Below are 21435 nucleotides of genomic sequence, written 5' to 3'. Positions count from 1 at the left end.
CAAGGGCCAAGAGGGTTTAAAGGCGCCGCAGCGAACTAGCCAAGAGAAATGCTTGAGAAAGAGACCAGCAGTGGGCTTGATGGAGAGTTAAAGGATCTGGAGAGTCTAGGATGTAGCTGTCGTGGTCTCCACCCATGAAACACTGCATTTCCACCCAGGAACCTATAGACTTGGGTCCCAGTGGGAAACCTGCCCTTATTAGTTTAAGACTGCCGGCGTCTTTATGGGGGAAAGAAGCCTCCTGTTTTAAAGAGACTTGGCAAGGTAAATGGAGGCACAAGACCCCCACACAGCTCCCAACTGACTAGGGTGTGACAAGACAGGCTTGCAGGCTAGGACAGCATCCGCACGTGGTCTTGCTTGCCACCTGCTTCAAGCCTGGGCAGAAACTAACAGTGAGGTCACTCCTTGCCTGGGGCCCAAAGGGTGTGGTCCGAACTGAGACCTGGATTCGGACCTCATCTCTCTCACCCTTTCAGCTCCTCCTCTATGATTGTTTTTTGTATCTCTTCCTAAATCCTGAAGAAACTAGGAGAGGGCTCAGTGGAGGAGGTTGGCAGAGGGCTCCTCTGTCTCTTAGGCTGGCATGGTTTAGGGATCCAAAGATTACCTCCCACTCTTTCAGGATCCTGTTGAGCTAAGTACCCCTGGGTGCACTTTCCTACTTACAATCACCAGTAGAGTATTTTTTGGATTTTGTTTTTACAATGCTGGGGATGGAAAAACAGGCCCTTGCAGATGATAGGCAAGCAACACACTTCCAGCACAGTGGAATTCTTCACCTATGGTAGAGTCCCCTGTTAAGCCTGGAATTCAAAGACATCTACAAAGACACCAAAGACATCCCCTCGACCTTTCTGTTCTCTATCCCCTCCCTGTTCTGCCCAGATTCATGGAGTGGGAGAGTTTTCATTCCTTGTGCCTTTACAAAGGCTATGCCTCTGCCTGGGATGCTTTTCCTTCCTCGATTGTCATCTCACCTGCTCTGGCCCCTTACCTGCTGTGTGACTTTTGGGAAAATTACTAAAGCACTCTATGCTTCTGTTCCCTATCTGGGAAACAAGCTAACTATGCTACCTGACTCACAGAGCTGTAAAGGATTAAGCAGTACTTGCGAAAAGCTTAGAGCGGTGCCCAGCACACAGTGAATGCTATTATCACTATTACCACCTTCTGCAAGGATCCCCAAACTCCCCCATATGTAGCATTTGTCCCGGAACACACTGTAAGCTTTCTCTAAATGTCAACTCCAACTGAACTCATTTCTTTGTTCTACATAATAAGCAACACATAGTTTTATCACAGAACTTATCACATCATACTGTAACTATTTCTTTACTTGTTTGCCTCCCTGGGTGGAAAGAACTCCCCAAGGGCAAAGCCTCCTCTTCAGGAAACTTTGTATTTTCTCACAGCTTCTAACTTAATGGCTAGTCTTTAGTGGCTAACCTTAGTAGCTGAATGTACCTCATTCATTCAGAGAGTCCCTTTTTCTTTGAGGGTTCAGGAATTTCCCCACCTCTTAAATTGAACATGAAATAACATCAAAACATTTTTCGGATTTTCTTTATTCATCTGTAAAAAACTTCATTCACACCACAAATAAAACACACACGCGCACACACACACACACACACACACACACACACACACGGGGGCAGACTAAGATCCCTGCTTCAATCCCCAGATTCACCTAGGGGGGTTAGCACATACATCTCATACAAAGCTCCCCCAAGCCCACCATCAGGGTCAGTGCCCAAGCACCAAAGGGGCAGGGAAGGTGCCCATGTTTGGAGTTAGGTCTCATTGGGGGCCTCCTTTGCAGGTTCATAGGCTTTTTTCCAGCCTCACATTAGAGGTGTTCACAACAGAGTGGCCTGTTCAGGGTGAGAGACTGGCTGTCGAAAGGCTGGTAGCCGGGCCCTAGTGGCATCTCTGCGGCGGCGGAAGGCTAGGAATTCCTCCCGCAGGGCAGCACAGCGGGCTTCGGGGCCAGGAACTTGGGCAGTGTTCAGGAGGCAGCCCTCCTCTGGAGTCTTTCCACCTGCAAGAGAAGATAAGGGCAGGACAATGAAAGAAGAGGCCTGTGGTTCAGTGGAGGAAGGGCCAGATGTGAAGCTCTAAAGGGCCTTTTGGTGCAAATGAGTCAAGGAAGCAAAGACACAGTCTGTGGCAGAGGAGCCTGGGATACAGGGCCTGTCTGTGCAGACGAGTCCTAAGGCTGCAGGGGCCATGTGGGACAGTGCAGAAGGCCTATCTTTCTGGAGATTCACACACCAAGCTCTGGCTCAGCTTCAGGTTGTGGCCGGGAGCTGGCCAGCCCAAGGTGCAAAGTCTCCAGCAATTCCATGTCTCCAGGGTACTCTGAGTCCCATTCATAGTTCTCATCCACAGATGTGTTCCTCCTGTTAAAAGGGACAAACATGTGGTATGGTGGAGTAACAGTGGGTATCCAAAAATGTCTAAACCCAGGGTCCCCAAACTCAGGTTGGGCCATAGGTTTTCTCTGCAAATCCCTGGACCTCAGAAAGAGGTTCTGAAAGGAGACAGGTTCTCCTGGTCCCAGAGTGGAGTGGAGCAGGGAAGGTATAGGGTATTGGGTGGGGGGAAATGTGGGACAAGAGGACAGGACTGCGGTCAAGGCAAGGATGGGCAGGAACTTCCCTCACCTCTTGCTGACGGTCACCACATGCTCCCTTCGGGGCCACCTCTCAGGTCCACTGGCCCAGCTGCTGGTGTCTCCTGGAGCTGGGCTGAGGTAGCTGCCCCCTGCAGAGGGGGCTGTGGAGGGAGGCCGGAGGAAGGAAGCACTGCCCCGCCCACTGCTCTGGCTGGTCAAGCTGCCCCGAGGGGCAGCAGGGAAAAGGCCTGGAAGTAACCGTTCTCTCAGTGTCCAGTCAGTTGTGTAAGGGGACTCTGAAGTGGCCCCAACTCCTACCAGAGCCCCGGGAAGTGCTGCCCTGGAGGATACAGTAGGGGAGTCCGGAGTGCGAAGGAAAGACGAGGTGTGGCAGGGCCGGGTATCCACGTAATCTGGGGGTGGCACAGGGACAGGCTCCTCAAGAGGGGGCCAGTCCCCATCCACATTCATCTCCCGGAAGAAGGGCAGGCTCAGGTACTGGAGAAGGGGTCCAGGACCTGGCAGGGGACTTGGGGGAGCTGCTGGAGGAGACCCCACGGGGCTGATGTCTGCAATACAGAGGGGCTGGGGTGCCCCACTGGGGCTGCTGCTACTACAGTCAAAGGACCGAGCCAGACGCTGGGCTGAGGTCCTAGGTTCTGCCCGCTCCAGGTCTGACCTTTCTTGGGGGACCCCCACAGTGGGTCCCATCACAAAACGCCCATCTGGGCCCCGGCAAATGGGTTCCAGGGGTAAGGGTCCCCGGTTGGGTGGAGGATCCGGATGGGGGCTGGGGGGCCGGGCAGGCTCTCCCCAGAGCAGACTCTGGCGCAGGCTAGGGAGAGGGGAGCCCTGGAGCTTCAGCTTGGCCACGCTGTCAGGGCTGCTGGAGCCTGGAGCAGAGCTGGGGAAGGACAGGAGATCAGGGTCTGGTCTTGAGAGGTTTGGTGCACAACAAAGCAGAGCTAGGGAGAGCAAGTGAGGAAAGGACCAACATGGTGGAGGGGTGGAGGGAAGGCCCAGGCAACACTGAACCCGCCTCCAGGCTGGGGCTTCTGCATTCCTGTTGTCACCTCCCTCCAACTTCTGCTCCGGGTCCTCCCATCTCTCCCAAAGATACAAAAGAGGAAGCAGAGGATACTGTCCAGTACAAGGAGAAGACAAAAGGAAGTCAATGAGTGGAGGAACTTACTGTGGGGCTGACTTTCTGGGCGGAGAGAAGATAAGAGGTGGATCTGTAAGGGTGTGAGAACAGGAGGTGATACAGGCAAAACACAAGCCCCTCCGGGGCCCCAGGTGCTGACCCTCTCACCCCACACCAGTCGCCCAACCCAACCCCATCTAGCTGGAAAAGAGCAGGCAAGACGGGGTGCAGGGTTATGGGAATGCATGGGGAGGGGTTGTCCTCCTGGTGGGAAGGACTTCCAGAGGGGCAGGCCCTTCAGGTGGGCTGAACTTCAAATGGCCAAGTGCTCTGCACCCACAAGACTGAGAGCGGAGGGTACCTACCCTGACGGAGGCGTTTGCGTCTGCGGCGGGCAGCCCTGCGCCGGTTCATGAGGCAGGCAGCCAGGATGCTCACCAGGACGGCCACGCCCAGGAAGCAGACCCCACCCACCACACCCGCCAGCACAGGTTGGGGCAGCAGGCCTGGCAGTTGCGTGCGAGATGGGTATACCTCCAGGCCTGGGTGAAGAGCCAAGAGGGAGGGTCAGTGAGCTCCGAGTTCCTGCAACCCCCCAGCACCCTTCTCCCCCGGCAGGTTCTCACCTGAAGTGGAGACGTTGGCAGTGTTGCTGGGATCACTGACATAGCTACCGGCAAAGGCCACGAGGCGGAACTCATAGAGAACATCCTGGGGGTGGGGATGGAGTGCCAGGAAGCGGATTAGGCCCCGGACTCCCACTTCAGCCCCATTGGTAAAGACTTTGCAGTTGGGGGATAAGGATGAGGTGAGAAGGAGAGGTGAAGATGGTCATATAAGGTAAGATAAGAGGTTGGGGGATTGAGCAGGACACTGGCCAGCCCCTGGGAGGACCCTCACTGTACCATCCAGCACATACCTTGATGAGGCCTGGTACCAGCAGCTGCATCTCCGTGCCTGCCACAGCTCGGTCCAGCACCTCCCAGCCCTGGGAGCCTTGCCGTCCTTCCAGGACATAACCATCCAGTCTCTTAGGGACCAGTTCTGGGGGGTCCCAATGCAGGAGTACCCCCCGGGGTGTTCTCACTGCCACCAGACTTCGGGGAGGGGACAGGGGAGGCAGCATCTCTGTTGGGGGCAGCCTGGGGGCAGCCGGTGTGGTAGGAAGCCCTGATTGGGGCAGATAGGCAGTTCAGGGATAGGATTCCCAGCATCCCTCATCCTGCCCCTGCCCTGGCCTTCCACAGCCTTAAGATACCCAATCATTCTGCCTGAGCCCTTCCACACCCCACTCCAGACCCCAAACTTCCCAACACCACCTTTGCCGCCTCCCCATCCCCAGGTCCCTTCCATGTCTTGGTTTTCCCTACCAGCCCTTCTCCACCGTAGTCTCTGCTACTCTGGAACATGAGCTCTCTCACCTTCTGGAGCAGACAAGACGATCTCACTGAAAGGCCCACTCCCCAGCTTGTTCTGAGCTAGGACGCTGAACTGGTACTGGGTGTAGGGCTGCAGGCCAGGCACGAGGAGGTGGGCATCCCCCACAGGGACTGCCAGGGACAACCAGTCATGATGGGCTCGGTCAGGACGCTTGGCCCTGGGGCACAAGGGGAAATGGGGAGCATCTCATGAACTAGGAAGTCCAGGAAGGTTTGGGGTCCAGAGATCGGACCTCCACCCCCCCCCCGCAACTGTCCAAGGTCTGAGGACTTGGGCCCCAAACACCTAAGAGTCACTGGAAACGGGGGTCAGCAGAGCTAGTTCATAACTAGGGACAGAAGAATGGGAGAAAAAGCAAACAGAGGTAGGGTGTAGGCCATTGTAGTTCACTTACAATGGGGTATACCAGACACTGAATCTCTGCAGATAGCCACCATCAAAACCAGGCTCCCAGGAGACATTGGCACCCGTGGGCAAAGGCACCACAGAAACATTGGTGACAACGTGGGGGCTGGTGCCTGGAGAGAGAGGATGGTCAGGATCTTCAAGGAGGGTGAAAAGCTTGGGGGAGGCTCATTTGACCCCCCACCCATCATCCCAAGGTTCCCCCACCCACAATCCCCCATCTGAGCCTCAAAAAAATGACTCCCCTGTCTCCCCTTCCACATAGTTTCCCCCCAGCTCCAGCCCATTCAACCACTAACCCAGCACGTAGACATTGGTGGTAGCAGCCACTCGTGCTACAGAATTGCTGGCACTACATTCCCAGCGCCCGTGGGCCTCCTTGGTCAGTGGTCGAAGAATGAGGCTGCTATTGCGGTCCACCTGGGCCTGGCCCCGTAGTCCCCGGCCCACCTACAGAACCACTGGTCAGCCCTGAGGACACACGCAGCCAAAGGGGCCACTCATCTCTCTAGGCTGCTTGTGTCCTGCCCACCCTGCCTCTGACAGCCAGCTCCCTCCCACAAAATGTCCAGGGGCACAGAGGCAGGGGAATCCAGGAAAAGCAAGCGTCAGGAGCCTTACCTTGACCCAAGAGACAGTAGGAGGAGGGTCTCCTCTAGCAGAGCAGGGAATGAGAAGCTCCCGCCCTACTTCTTGGAAATATTCTTCCTTGGGGCGTTCTATAAAAGCTGGGGGAGCCTGCAGGCCAGATCTATATTAGGAGGGATTTCTCTTCCATTGGTCTGAGGTTGGTACTCCCTGCCTCCAGGTTCCCTGCCACGCCCATCTCATTCCTTCTCCACCTCTCAATTTCTGTCTAGCACACACACACACTCACTCTCTCTCTCTATCACTCTCTCTGTGTTCCCCAGCAGGTAGGGTTGAGGGGAAATGGTGTGATAGATAAGGACTGGTGGCCAGGCAAGACTCTCTGGAGATGTACAAACCCCTGCAGGGAGGGCCCTGCAGCTCCGGAAAGGGAGGCAGCCTGGTTAAGATGGGTGAAAGGTGGAGCAGACAGATATCTCATTTTGTGAATGTGGTGCAAAGTTGATGGACCACTTCCCAGCACCATTTTGCAAAAACCCGTGGGTTGCATCTGACCACTGCTGCTATGGCCACCCGGGAAACAGAGACTTGAAAGCCCCTTCCCACATATCTGCCCTACCCCCCATCCCATCAGCCTGGCCTCCGCTCACATCTTCAGCTACCTGAGCCACTCCTGCTGCAGGCTCTGGACCTACCCTGGGCCTCACCTTGAGCAGCACACGGGTCACAGGAGAGGGCCCAGCAGTACCAAGGCTGTTGTAGGGGGTACAGGAGTATTCTCCCAGGGCGTCCTCATTCCCAAGCGCAATGATCAGTGAACCTTCTGTGCCCTGGGACCAGCCAGGGAACTGGAGGGAAGAAGACATGACAATTTCAGAAAGAAATTCAGCACAGGCAAGGTGGGGATGGTGAGGTAATGCACTGGAGAGGGACTCCACAGCTCTAAGTGTAGCCCCAGCTTCTCTCTGAATTCCAAACCTCCATTTCTCTGCCACAGAAGGACCCCTGCCAATGGATATGAGGCTGTGACTGCACAGGGATGCCACAGAAAACAATGAGAATGAACGCCCGGAGGTGAGTTACCCCGCGCTCCCTGCCTGCTATAATCTCACCTCCCTGTCCTCCTTATGCTCCACCACTAACTTCAGCATAAAGCACCCCGCTGCCATCCTCCTCAGTAAAATGTGATCCCTCACTTTCCCGCAGTCCCCCTATCCCCAAAATTAACTGTTATCCTTTTGTGTGAGCATGAGGGCCCATCCATCTTCCTGTCCTCCAGCTCCAACTCCGTAATCCCTTACCTGAACCATTTCTACAGCCTCACAACCCCTCTCCCTTCCACTCCTTCAGACAAACTCAACTCCTAATCTTGGCTCCAATGCTATCTCCCATTTTTACTGAAAAAAAAAAAAAAAAAACTTCACTGGTTCCCACTACCTTAAGATTAAAAAAAACAACAACAATGTATTGAGTAGTACTATTGTAAAAACCCTGACGTAGTGATTAAAAGATGCAAGGAATTTACAGTCTCTGCAGACAAACAAAAGATCCAATCACCCTGGGATGAGGTAATATAAAGGGCATGCACAGTTTTTCCTTTTGGCCCCAACCTGTCTTTCCAGGTTTCTCTGCACCATGCATGTCCCTACAGGTATTGCAGCCACCACCAAACTGCCCAATTCATTATTTCATAAATGCACTATACCATCAAGTCTTTGGTTTCTACATGGAATGACCATCCCATCTCCAAGGCCCATCACTGAAGTCCCAGAATCCCTGGCTGATCTATCCTCAACCAGGCCTAAGGGGAAGGTATTTAACTCCATCCCTGGCCCTATTGCTGTCCCACTTCCCCCAAGACAGTGCCTTCCTTCAGGATTTGCTGCTGTTCCCCACCCAACACCTGCACAGCACCCAGTAAGAAGTTTAGGTTCACGGGACTGAATTAAACTGAGCTGACTCCATTCCATTTGGCCTTCTGACCAGGATCACACCAAGTCTTCCCCATCCCAAGCCTGTACCTTGTCCAGTTGCAGGGCTTGCCCATCCTTTGACCAGCTGACAAAGAGCAGTGGGGGGTTGGCACGAACCGGGCACCGGATCACCCCCTGCATGCCTATGGGCAGGGGTGTCTCTGGAGGCATCATTGTCACCTGGGCTGGGTCTGGGGGAAGCAGTGACAAGTTGAGAAAGGGCTTTGGCCTGGCCCAGGGGAGGGGAGCAGGCTTGGGAAGGAAGTGGAGGTCAGGCTTACAGAGCACAGTGAGGTAGGCAGAGGCTGAGGGCGGATGCGGGAGGCCATTGCTGGGCACACAGGTGTAGCGACCAGCATCATCGGGCTGGGCAGCCTGCAGTCGCAGGCTCCCATCCACCAGGATCCGCACTCGGGATTGCAGGTGGCTGCAAGGTGACACGTATGAGGAAGGGCCTAGGCCTCGTCCAGCCAAGGGGCCCCTCAAAGACTGCTCGCCAGCTCCCCACCTCCACTGCTCCAAAGGTGGGTCAGCTCACCTAATGTGAAAGACATTAACGCCATCCAGGAACCAGCTGTAGGTGAGGTTGGCGGGGTACGCCTCAGCCTGGCAGGCCAAGGAAACATCCTGAGAGGCATTGACTGTGCTGTTCTTGGGGGGCAGCACAATGACAGGGGGTCCTGCAGGGGGCACAAGAGGAGAGAGGTGCTCTCGGTCCACAGTCTTCCCAGACTCTCGTTCTATTACTCTTCCTTGACTCCATCCTCTGAAACAGAGGGCTCTGGGGATTTGAAAGGGAAACTTCCCCTGTGCATAACAAAAGCTCATCCTCTCCCTGAGCCCTGTTCCTCTTCCCAAATTCTCCCTCTTCCCCCAGGGGTAACTTCATCCACCTGTGTGTCAGGGTGTGGGGAGAGTCCATCTGAACTGTTAATTTACCCTTTCTTTCCCTACCCATCACATCTTAAGTCACATCCATGTCTCTACCCTAGTCCAGATACCCCATAGCTCACCCCAAGATGCCGCAGCCACCTGACTCCAGGTTCTCCCATCATTGCCACGCTAATGGTCACTCATACAGAAAGTTCCCCTTCAGCCACAGAAGGCTTCTGCTCCAGAACCCATAGCAGCTCCTGACCGCTACCACATTGAGCTCACCTTTCTTGACCTAGTCCTGTGGGTCCCATGATCTAAGCACTCCCAACCTGGCCACCCACCTTTTCATACATCAGCCCTAACACACATCATCAGGTCAAGGTGACACCTCACCAGGCTCACTTCCATCCGCCTCTGCTCTCTGAACTCCTAGGGCCTGGTTCATTTGTATACCTCTTACAGAACTGTCTCTGACTGCTGCAGCCTGCTGCCCTCTCCCCTTCCTTGGCCCCAATGCGTAGACAGACAGTAACAAGAGGTAACTATAGCAGTCCATGCATATAGAGCACTTGCTGCAGGCCAGCACTAAGTGCCTAGCACTTTGCCTGTTCATCTTACTGAACTCTCACAAGAACCTTTGCAGTAGAACTTACTGTCCCCCCTTTTTAGCATAACTTTTATCATTATTATAATATTATTTGATACTGAGGATTGAACCTGGGGACACGCTACCACTGAGCTACCATCCACAGCCCTTTTTCTTTTTTCTTATGAGACAGGGTCTCACTGAGTTGTCCAGGCTGGCCTCAAATTTGCAATCCTCCTGCCTCAGCATCCCAAAGAACTGGGATTATAAGTGTGTGCCCCTGTTTCCCTTTTGTAGCTGGAAAAAATAAAGGTTCAGAGGCAAAGAGATTGTGAAGTGACTTGCCCCAGGTCCCAAGAGAGTCAAGATTGATATTTGGGATTTTCTGAAGCCAGAGACTATGCCCTTAAACTTCCACCCGGCACTGCCTTTCTCGTGGCGCCATGGAAAGCAACACTCCCACAGTCCCACAGGTTAGTATTATTTCCCCATGTAGATAAAAGTCACTCTGAAGGTAGACTCCAGACTTCACATTTCCCAGCTTTCCTTCTAAAGGGAAGGTCTTGGCCAGGATTTACTGTGTTCTCTGCTGAACCTAATTGAATTCTTGTCACAGTCCTGAGCAGTCAATATGAACTACCACTGAGCCCTTTTTATTTCTATTTTGAAAAAGAGTCGTGCCAATTTGCAGAGGCTGGCCTTGTACTTGCAATCCTCCTGCCTCAACCTTCTGAGTAGCTGGATCACAAGTGTGTATCATTGTGCCTTATTGAGACGAGAAAACTGAGGCTCAGGAGGGTCACCTGGTTCACAGTTTGACACCGGCACCCAGGTCCTTTCTACTATATAACACATTGATGAACACTAAGTATTTATTTGTCCATTCACTGATCCAGTTAAAATTAAGATGCTTGTTTTAGAGTAACAACCTATATTTGGAGCACTCTCACCCTGCACAGATCCTCCCCCAGGCAGAATCCTCCTCTCATCCTGCTATGTGCCTTCCTAGCCATAGGTCACCTAGGAGTCCCTGGTCCCCAGCCCTCCCATCAGAGCACCTAGCACCAGCAGCTGGGTGGAGCGGGTGATGCTGCCCTCAGTGCTGGAAGCTTCGCAGGTGTAAACTCCAGAGCTGCCCCGCTCTGCCCTCTGGATCCACAGTGTTCCGTTGTGCACCTAGGGAGGGGGGAGAAAGTTCCCTTCCTGCTGGGCCAGCTTCAGAACCTGCACTTCCCAGGCTGGCCAGCAGAGGGAGGCAGAGCTTCAGGCTCAGTGAAGCCAATTTACCAAACCCTTCTGGGAGCCCATCTTCCAGCCCAACTTTGGCCCCCTCTGTCCTCCAGTTCTGCTCCCACCTTCCCCTCACACTCCACCTGGCCCACTCTGCCAGCCCAGGTACTCACTTGCACCTGACCTCGGCCCTGACCAAGGTCCTGTCCTCGAAGCTTCCAAGACACTTGAGGTTGGGGGCTTCCCCGGGCCACACAGCGCAGGGTAACTGGCTCCAATTCCTGCACTTCCAGCACTGGAGGAGGTGTCTCCTGGAATTGAGGGGGTGCTGCGGGGAAGAAAGGCATCAGGAGCTGCCAGAGGGGTTATTAGCCCAAAGAGCAGTGTCTACGTCAAGGGAAACAAGACTACTCAGGACAGCAGCCCTCATTCCCATCCATGGGAATCCCAGCTCCAGGTCACCCTATCTGCTGCACCGGGGACCAGGTAAGGATTGTACCAGGCCATCCCCACATTGGCCTGGGCTGAGCACAGACTGAATGCCCAGGGCCAGGGGGAGAGCTAAATGTTCTGGGAGTCAGCCTTGGGTCCTAGACTCAGCTCAGATAATAACCAGTGGCAATCACCCATTTCTTGGTCCAAGTCTCACCTATGAAACAGAAATGATCCTAAGCTCTTCCTTTTTAGGGGTGAAGGAGAATTAATGAGGCCCCAGGTGTAATGAGGTTTGGGAAAACATCAAATGCTATATGTAAGTGAGCTGTTAAACTCAGGGCCTAATACTGCCCTCTCCCCCATCCACTATCCTGGCCAGAAATGCATAAGGAAGGAAGAGGAAGTGGAAGTTCCTGATGTTGAGCCTAAGAAGCTGATTGGATTTAGATTTGAAGAACTGAAAGGGCAGGAATGAGGAGGGGGATAAGATGCAACCATTAAGTGAACAAACAAGGAGTGCCAGACAGGGTGGGGCACTGGAGCTGCAAGCACGCATGTCCCTCTTCCCCTTCTAACATCATCCAGGGTCCCCATCATTCTCCTCCCCTCCCATCTCCACCACCTGCTCCCCAGCTTCATACAATTGACTGTCAGGTGCACCCAGGAGCCATTAGCAAAATCCTCTTCAGGGCTGTGCTGATCCAGGAAGAGCACGCGGCACTCGTACCAGCCCTGGTCCTCCACTCGGAGCCCCTCGATCTGGAGAGATGCTCCTGTCTGCAGTCGGACTCGTCCTGGAGAAAAGCCCTGAATCAAGTTGTTGAAGAGACCCGACAGGAGCCCCAAACCCTAGTCACACTGGCCATTTTCAGAGGTCAAGAACAGTCTGTCTCTCTGTCACTCTGAGAGAGCAGGGTCTGCAGAGGCACAGATGGGATTAGGGTCATGAGGGCAGGTCCCTTTGTTCAACTTCTGACTACTCCTGTCTGTCAATAGCTGGTACCCAGTCCAGACAAAGTGAAAGCCAGAGGGGTGGCTGGTGGACAGAATGTTCCACTGAACTAGACCCAGCTCCCAGGACTGTTGGGAAATGGGGTTTGAAGAGGCAGCACTTGGTCTGCTCTGGATTTCTATAGGATGGTCCCATCCCTGAGCACTTTTTGAAGGGGGAAGGCCTGGGCTCCCAAGGGTACTCTTCCTTTCAGAGGACTCTGTCCCTGAAAACCCCAGTGGTATCTGGGGCCCTAACATGGACCCAGGCCTTGTCTGCTAAAGCCCCTAATCCCTCAGGGCTATTATCAGCTGCCTAAGCGCCTTAGGGTGGCCAGAGTCCAGCCCAGCCAGGCAGCAAAGTCAGCAGCCCCCTCACCCCATCATGTCCATGCCCCAGGGCACTGCAACCCTGGCTGACTGACCACATGTAGTTCCATAAAGCCACACACCACAGCACAAACCGATACTTCATTCCCACCCCGAGTAAACATCCATGGCTCAGTGCCCACCCAGTCCTTCAGCACCCTCTCCTGATGGACGCCTGCACTCCAGACAGATTCATGAGGCCCTGCAGTGTAGCCCAGGGCGATAGGCACATGCTTGGGAGCCAGAGAGAGCTAGACACAAGCCCAGTGCTGCATACTCCTTTGGGCAAGTCGCTTAACCTCTGCCAATTTCAATTTCCTCATATGTAAAAATGACAAAGTAAAAAAAAAAAAATGGGGTGGATGGAAGGAAAAGCCAATCCTCTGAAAGGAAAGCAGCCAGCATAGTACCTGTTGCTCAAATAAAGGGTGTTTAACAAATGAACAAGCTCCAGATTTGAAATCGGAACCCTGCCCTCAGTCCTGGCCCTATCCCTTACCTGATAAGGCATCATCTCATTTTTCTCTCCCACATCACTGAACTGTGCCACGGTGTGCCAAGTCACCCTACCAGAAATCCAGTCTAACCTAGATTCTTCTATCACCCCTAACATGCGTTTGATCGTTAAATTCTCCAAATCCTACTACTTCATTTCCTCCTCTATCATCATCATCTGAAGGTCTGCAGTATCTCTCTCCTGGGTCCTCCAGGCTACTCCCCTACACTCACTCCCCAGCTGCCCACCTTCACCTCCGATGTGGAGAAATGTTTTTTGTTTGTTTTGCAACGCTGGGGTTCAAACACCAGGGCCTTGTACATGCTAGACAAGCATTCTATCACTAAGCTGAACCCTAGCCCAAATTTTGTAAATTTCCTGGGGTATGTAAATGCAGCTCCAAGACAAGAATTGCACCATCCTAGCCTTCTTAATGGAAACCCTGAAGCTATTAGTGCACCCACCCCCTCCAGTCTGCTTCCATTCCACTTCTAGAGTGACCAGACTAAAACAGAAGCTCCACCTATAGTGCCCTTGATGCCACAGGAAGAAACTTCAAGTTGAGGCTGGCTTGTGATCTTAGGCCACGGTCTTTTTTCTTCCAAGAATGGGTTCCTGGGGTGTGGATCCTCCAGGAAGGGTGGACCCGCTTAAAGGGCTGGGTATTTAAATCTCCACCCAGGAGATAAGACAAAGCCTAGCAGGTAAATATTTAACATAATCATACCCTTCCACCCACCAGCAGATTCCTCAGTACCCCTCATCTACCTGGTCACTAAGCCCTATGGACCAGCAACCTGGGGCCCCTTTGCCCCAAGTGATGGAAGCTCTTCATTATGGCAATCTCTGAGTTCCTGAAGAAGAGGGGAAAGGACTGAGTGTTGAATATGGACGATGTAACAATGGCACTGTCACCATATTTAATCCTCCTGAGAATTCCAATGTAGTTGAAGGAACCCATGTTAAGTTTCTTTCCAAAACCTCACAGCTAGTAAGGGACAAAGCCAATCCTCTGTCTCCAGTGTGCTTTCCACTGGTGTTAGGATCGTGTTGCATAATCTATATGTTCTCACTTGGGAAATGTTAAGATCCAATAGCCTACAGCCCCAAATGTCTGTTAACCAGAATATCCATGCAGCATATATAGGTCCTAACTTTCCTGGGAGATGGGACTGCTGACCCTGCAGAGATGCACAGGGGCAGGAAGATGGCCAGGGGAAGCAATCCTGGAACTCCCAAGTCCTGGGCCCACCTCCCTGAGGTCTGCTGTCCACGCACAGGGCCAAACCTGACGGACTTCAGATTCCCCCATACACAGGGGTGTGAAGGAGACAGGGGCACAGTCTCTGTTCTCTCGGGCTCTCAGAAGGCAAGAAACCCACACTCATGAACATGGGCAGGTGCATGTCCACGCATACAGAAATCCACAGAATGCCTCAACTCTGCTCAGCCATTGAGCTAGGAAGCAAGAGGAGTAAGGAAGATGGAATATAGCAGAGGGTTTTGATAAAAAGGTAGTAAAGGGAAGGACTAAAGGGGACAGGAGTTCTAACTGGAGAATGAAATACCTTTTTTATCTTTTCAGTACCAGGACTGAATTCAGGGGCCCTTAACCACTGAGCCACATCTCCAACCCTTTTTATTTATTTATTTATCTATTTATTTATTTATCACCAGGGATTGAACCCAGGGGTTCTCAACCACTGAGCCACATCCAAGCCCATTTTGTATTTTACTTAGAGACAGAGTCTCTTTCAGTTGCTTAGGACCTTGCTAAACTGCTGAGGCTACCTTTGAACTCTTGATCCTCCTGCCTCGCCCTCCTGAGCCACTGAACTTGGCTATTTTTGGGGTATTTTTATTTTGAGACTGAGTCTAAGTTGTGATTTTAATTTTTTTTTTTTTTTACATACTGGTAATTGAATCCAGGGGTGCTTAATCTCTGAGCCACACCCCCAACCCTTTTTATTTATTTTTTATTTTTTGTATTTAAAATTTAATTTTATTTATTTATTTATTTATTTATGTATGCATGTATGTTGGTATCCGGGATTGAACCCAGGAGCGACCAACAACTGAGCCATGTCCCCTGTCCTTTTCATTTTTTATTTTGAGACTGGGTCTCACTATATTGCTTAGGACCTCACTAAATTGCTGGGATTCGCTTTGAATTTGCAATCCTCTTGCTTCAGTTTCCCAGGCTTCTGTGGTTATAGATCTGTACCACTGCACCTGACAAAATTTCTGACTTTTATCAAAAAAAACTCAATAGTAAGAAAACCCAAATCCCCTCTGCTGTGAAATTTCTTGAAACTCCCCCCGCAAAAAAAAAAAAGAAAAAGAAAAAGAAAAACACAAAAGTCAAGAGTCAAAAGCCCATCCCACAAGTTGGAAAAGTTGATCTAAGATCCATCCTGGGAAAGCTGGTGTAGACCAAGCCCAAGAAGCCCAGCCTGCCTTTGCCCTGGTGCTGGTCTATTTCACATGAATGCTCCGCAGACATGATAACCAATTTAATCCTACTATTAATCCTTGCTTGTTTTATACTGCTTTTTTTTACTACTTTTGTACTAGTTTATAAATCTGGTTTCCTCTGCTAAATGGCGCCTAGAACCCCCAAGATCAGAAGCTCTCCCTTCTGCATGATCCCTGAAGCTCTGGTCTCCTATGGTTCCTCACACATTCTAGGCCAACAACCTCATGCACCCCAGGCCCATCTCCTCTCTGCTTGTCCAGAGGGTTTATGACAGAACAGCATTGTTCTTAGCAACCTCCACCTCCTGTTGCTTAGCAACTGCAGTTCCAAGTCCCCTACACAAAGGCCGAGAGGCCCCTTCCACACTGTGAGGCAGTAAAAGGGTTAATGGGCTCAGGGGCCTCCCTCTGGGGTCCTGACTCCCAGGGACCAGCTCTGGCTGACTGAGAGCTCCAGACTGGTCACAGGCAGGGGTAGGAACAAAGGGAGGAAAGCCCCCAAAGTCACTGCCTATGGCCCTTGCAGCTCAAGGAGCAGCAGAGGGACAGAAGGAACCCCCCACAGGTAGACAGGGTTGCTAGCCATCCAGTGGCTTATCTGCCTGGTACCCCCAGAAAGGAGAGAAGCTGGCAAGAAGGAGAAGCATTTCACGTCTACCTGGTGCAGTCCCAGGGAAAGCCCTTCTCCCACCTCTCCTCCACCTCCCCCTTGCTTTGCCCTTAGTCAGACAACATTCTCAGCCAGACAGCCCCAACCCCCCAACCCCAGGCCCCTGGCAGGCAGAGGCAGGGAGGGAGGGCTGGTGAGCACAGCCTTTTTTCCTCCACTTGTGCTAATTGGGGGCCCCTTTCATCAAGTCCCATAGGGCTTGTGTAGACACATACACTCCCACCAGGCTGTTTGCCAATAACTGCCCCCAGTTTGAAAATAAACTCTTCCCTTCTGTGTGCGTGCGGCACCTGCCTGCCCTGCCTCCCCACTCTGCTCAGCCCGCCCTGTGGCAAGAGCCCAGCCAATCCCTGGGCTTCCCTCAGGATTCAAACCAAAGAGGGAAAAGGTGGGGTCTCCCCATCAGCATCCTCCCAGGTAGCCTTTCCTGGTCTATTTCACATGAATGCTCCGCAGACATAATAGCCCTCTCTTACCCAACAGCCAGACCTTAAGACCTCCCCATATGCCCACTCAACTGTTCCGATTTAAGCTCCATCCAGGATTAGGTACAAGTCATTTTGGGGAGTCAGCTGGGAGAGAGCAGAAGGCTCCAGAGAGGCCCACACACTATTCTATACGGGGAGCCACCAGAAGCAGCAACCCAGTAAGCCCCATCCATTCACTGACTTTGGGGAACAAAGGACCTCCCCAACCCCAACATGCTCTTCTCTACAGAGAATCAGGCCAAGCCCACACTACAGAAGCAGAGAGGTCATAGCCCCACCCACCCTGCGGGCCCATGACTCCCTAGAAACCTGCAATCCTCAAATTAGTATTTTGGATAGTGAGGGAGGGGGAAGGGAGCTAGCAGACAGTAGAGACAGGGACTAGGATAAGGCTAAGGGGGGACACCACAGAAGGTCAGAGTGGAGTCTGGGGGTTTCTTTCTTTTTTTCTATTCTTTCTTTGTGTGTGTGTGTGTGTGTGTGTGTGTGTGTGTGTGTGTTGCTGGAGATGAAAACCAGGGCCTCACTCATGCTAAGCAAGCATTCTACCACTGATGTACATCCCCAGCCCGAGTCTAGGTTTCATCATGAAATCTAGGAATAGTGATTAGAGAAGAATGAACCTTTGGAACAGACCATGTGGAATGCTCAATAGCATAACTGTAGAGTATGTGCACCGTGTGTGTGTGTGTGTGTGTGTGTGTGTGAATGAATCCTTCAATGAATTAACAGTGCTTGGGAGCAGAGCTATCTTGTTAAGTAGAATGAAGGCAGTGGAGCTGGAAATGAGACTGGGCAGGGACAGAGCAGTTAATAAGAGGCCTTACCCACCCCCAGTTCATCTTTATTGGTCATCTGTCCCTCCCTCCCATCTGAGGTGAGTGCTTACCCACGTAATCAGGGTCAATTCGGGGAGAGTAGAGGCCAAACTGGATGAAGATGGGAAGCAGAAATCCAAATCGCAGCCACTCGATGACATGCAGAGGGGGTCGGCCAGCTGGGGGCAGCAGGTCACAGCCCAGCACTGCACTCTCCCCAGCCTGGCCCACCACAGAGACCACCTCAGTCTTCCTGCGACCTACATGGTGGGTGGCATGAGGACACAGCAGGCGACCAGAGTGAGAGCTGGGAAGGGAGGTTCCGTCAGTATCTCTGTAGGTTTCTCTGGACTTTGGGTGACTGGAGGAACTCCCAACTTCTTCAGAACCAGACCTACCCTTCCCCTGCCCTCACATGCTCAAAGAACCCCTTGGGAGCCACCCCCACACCCCAGACCCCACGACTAACAGAGAGATCTTGAGTTCCAGGGGTCCAGCTCACCGTCAGCCCCCTGGCTGATGATCAGGCTGAGGATGGCCAGACTGAGGCACCAAACCATAGCCCAGCTGGCCTGCTCACCCGGCCCCTCCTAGCCACAGGAGCCCAGATGGAGGGGCCGAGGGAGGTCCACCACCCGGGGTCAATCCTTCTGATCAGCCTCAGGGAACAGGTTTCAGCTCTCTTCTGAAGTTAGGGCTTAGCTCAGGTAACACCTAAGGAAGCTGTTCTCTGGAGAACCACCCGATCTAAAAAGCAAAATGCAAGGTAACATGCAGAGTTTGGTCAGTAGTGGAGCCCAGAAGAAACCCACAGTCAGAGAAAGGCACTTAAGAAGGAAAGGAGAGGGGCTGGGGATGTGGCTCAAGCGGTAGCGTGCTCTCCTGGCATGTGTGCGGCCCGGGTTCGATCCTCAGCACCACATACAAAGATGTTATGTCCGCCAATAACTAAAAAATAAACATTAAAAAAAAAAAAAAGAAGGAAAGGAGAGAGGAGAGCAGATAAGCGGTGAATGGTAGGTACCTGGGAACAGACCAAAGAGATAGATTTTTTTTTTTCTTTTTTGCTGTCCGGGGATCAAACCCAGAGCCTCACATATTCTAAGCAAGTACTTTACCACTGAGCTATATCTCTATCCTTTTTATTTTGAGACAAGGTCTTGCTACATTGCCCAGGCTGTCCTTGAATTTGTGATCCTTCTACCTCAGCCTCTTAAGTAGTTGGCATTACAGGTGTGCACTACCATGTCTGGACCCAGCCTAATTTGTCCTCCCCCCTCCCCCACACTGGGGATCAAACCCAAGGCCGCATGCATGCTAGGCAAGCATCGTACCACTGAACTACATCCCAAGCTCCAAGACCAGAGATCTTGAAGCCCTGGGAATTAGCTGCAGTGGGAATTCAAGGAAGATGAGGGTGTGTTGGGCAATGAGATGACACAGGTGACGAAGTGTCAGGGGTAAGCACAGTTGGAAAGATATTAAGAAAAGCAGAGGAATTCTGGGACTATCTGGTTTACAATGTTCTCAGCAAACTGAGCCAGGAGAGAACTGGGAGTTTCTATTACCCTGGGGAAAAAGTTTTCAGGGAAATATGGGAGACTCACCTCCCTTCTCTTTCCCCACTCTTGATGCTTACAAGGTAGCAGATAGCAAACCAGAAACAGTATTAATGCCCCCACACCCAACTGTGACAAATAAGGACCCCAAGGATCTGTGATCAGGAGCAAGATAGCTGGTGCGGGACAAATCCTAAATTAGAATCCAGGCCACTTACCTTCTAAGAAAGTGCTCTGCAGGATACCCCCATACAATCCCTCGCTCCCTGGGTCCCCCTTTCCCAGCCTCTACGAAGAGCCCCAGAGGCTGGGGAACCCCATGGCATCTTTATCCACTCAGCCACGGCTTTGACAGTAAATCAGGCACTGGGAGAGGAGGAGCTGCCTCCCCCCACCCCGCCGCTGGTATTAGGGGCCCAGGCAGAATCCTCCAGGTCTGGGCAGGTCCCAGGGCTTGAAGCTGGCGCCACTTGCTCTTCATGATGCTGCCAAGCAGCCCTTCTTCAAGTGCCTCACCCCGATTCCTCCCACTCACACCTCTCCAGTATCCTCAGGGTGCCAGGGTTTGCCAGGTACTCCCTTCCCAAACTCTTGGGGGCATGATCCACAAGAAGCCCAAAATGCCTTAGTCCCTAGGATATACAAAATGAGTAGGAACTCTTGACCATCTTAGGACAGTCACAGTGGGCCAGGGGCCCTGCTGGAGGCCTGACAAATCCAAGTGGACTCTGCTCCAGGGCCTCCACCCCACTCTTGGCCTCACAGTTCCATGCTGGTTCTAAAAAAAAAAATGTTTCCTATGGCAGTCTCATCCTTACCTCTTCATAATGCCCATGTGCGTCTAGCTCCTGGCAGTTCACCACACCACTTACCCTGTCTCCCACCGCCCTTAGCCTGCTCTCCCACACTTCCCTGAAAAGGCTTTTTTCCAAGGGTACAGTATGGCAACCCCCAGCTCTCTCCTGGTACAGTTTGCCAAGAACCTTGTAACCCAGGCATCCCCAGAATTCCTCATTTTTCCTGGGACCTTTCCAACTCCACTGGCCCCCATTTCCTCTCCTTCTGGGTCTCTCTACCTGGTACTCCCTCATTCTCCCAGGAACTCCCATCCCAATCATTCCTACTTCTCACAGTCCCCTCGAAATTCCAGTTTCTCACACCTGATCTCCAATTGCAGGAGGTCTTCTGCGATTCAAAATACTCCCTGATGGTCTCCAGAATCCCCATTCGGCCACCCACTTATCTTTTCCTAGGAATTCCCCTCCCTGGAAATCTCCTGCTTCAGCCCACAACACACTTCTGATACTCCGTGCTCAATAATTCCCTTATCCCTCACATTCTCCGGCCCCCTAGAACTCTTCTTTTCTTTTGGAACCCACCCAGCACTCCCCCACATTATCTCCAGAACTCCACCAGTTCCGGGGAACCCCTACCCATGCACCAAGAATTCCACTTTACTCCCCAGAACTCCCCTAGTTCTGCTCCCCCAAAGAATTCCACTTCTCTCCAGAGCTCCCCCGCTTCCCCCTAACTCTGCACCGTTCCCCGTGCCCCCGCCGGCACCCCACTTCTATCCCCCAGGACACCCCCGCCCTCACCTGCTCTGCACCGCTCGGCTCCGCTCTCGCAGCCACACAATAGGGGGCGGACCCGCCTCCCCGCCTCGGATGCCCGGAGCGCCTCCCGTCGCCCTGGAGACCGCCAATCCCCCCCCCCCNACTTCACCCTCAGACACACACTTATCTCACCCCAGTCTGAAATACTAGACTGAAACTGAGATAGCTGATTCATAGAACTATGTCTGGAAGACCAGTAGAGACCCAGTAGGATGGACTGTTTTGGACTGTTGACCTGTTAAGGCTGTTTTGCAACAGAATCGCTACCAGTCATCCCTCGTGGTGGCCAGCCAACCCCAATCTGTTCACATCCCGGGCCAGGAAGTTCAACATTGCTGTGGTATGCATTCTATCTTCAGTGAGCTCTGACTGCTGGAACATTCTTCCAAGTGTAACTGTCTGGGTGCTTTTTGCCACAGAGATGGAAGTGTACTTGGGGGAGAAGAAGACTGGGCATGGTCTCTTCCATCCTTTCTGCAAAGACTCCTAAAGTAGCAGCTTTGCAACATTACTTTACATTGTAACGGACTTCCCTACCATTTTGTAAGACTATAATGAAAATGTGTTAAAAAGATGGTCACTGGAAGGCTTTTTGCCTTCTTGGCTCCTCACCAACTAGCAAGAACCATCTTGCTCCCCCACACTAAATCAGCTTCT

At 52.4% G+C, this 21435-nt stretch overlaps 1 protein-coding gene across 2 annotated transcripts; it reads right to left on the bottom strand.

Annotated features, from left to right (window-relative positions):
• Positions 1-1149: 1149 nt before the first annotated feature.
• On the bottom strand, positions 1150-20845 carry Igsf9 (immunoglobulin superfamily member 9). Of its 2 annotated transcripts, none has more exons than XM_015492021.2 (21): positions 20761-20845; positions 18106-18350; positions 17675-17863; positions 11939-12091; positions 11036-11190; positions 10691-10808; positions 8709-8850; positions 8452-8597; positions 8219-8361; positions 6905-7045; positions 6231-6347; positions 5909-6059; positions 5599-5722; positions 5186-5361; positions 4684-4934; positions 4391-4475; positions 4130-4306; positions 3813-3855; positions 2670-3524; positions 2278-2405; positions 1150-2044 (listed from the first exon to the last, which is right to left on the bottom strand). In XM_015492021.2, exons 2-21 carry the CDS (start codon positions 18161-18163, stop codon positions 1863-1865), a joined length of 3534 nt encoding a protein of 1177 aa, XP_015347507.1. In that variant the 5' UTR covers positions 18164-18350; positions 20761-20845; the 3' UTR covers positions 1150-1862. The 2 variants fall into 2 exon arrangements, with proteins under 2 accessions (XP_015347507.1, XP_048666149.1); XM_048810192.1 differs by lacking the exon at positions 20761-20845 and adding an exon at positions 19381-20621.
• Positions 20846-21435: the final 590 nt, after the last annotated feature.

Source organism: Marmota marmota, unplaced genomic scaffold, assembly GCF_001458135.2.
Source record: "Marmota marmota marmota unplaced genomic scaffold, marMar, whole genome shotgun sequence".
NCBI classification, from domain to species: Eukaryota; Metazoa; Chordata; class Mammalia; order Rodentia; family Sciuridae; genus Marmota; species Marmota marmota.
This window is presented reverse-complemented; position numbering and strand designations above follow the sequence as displayed.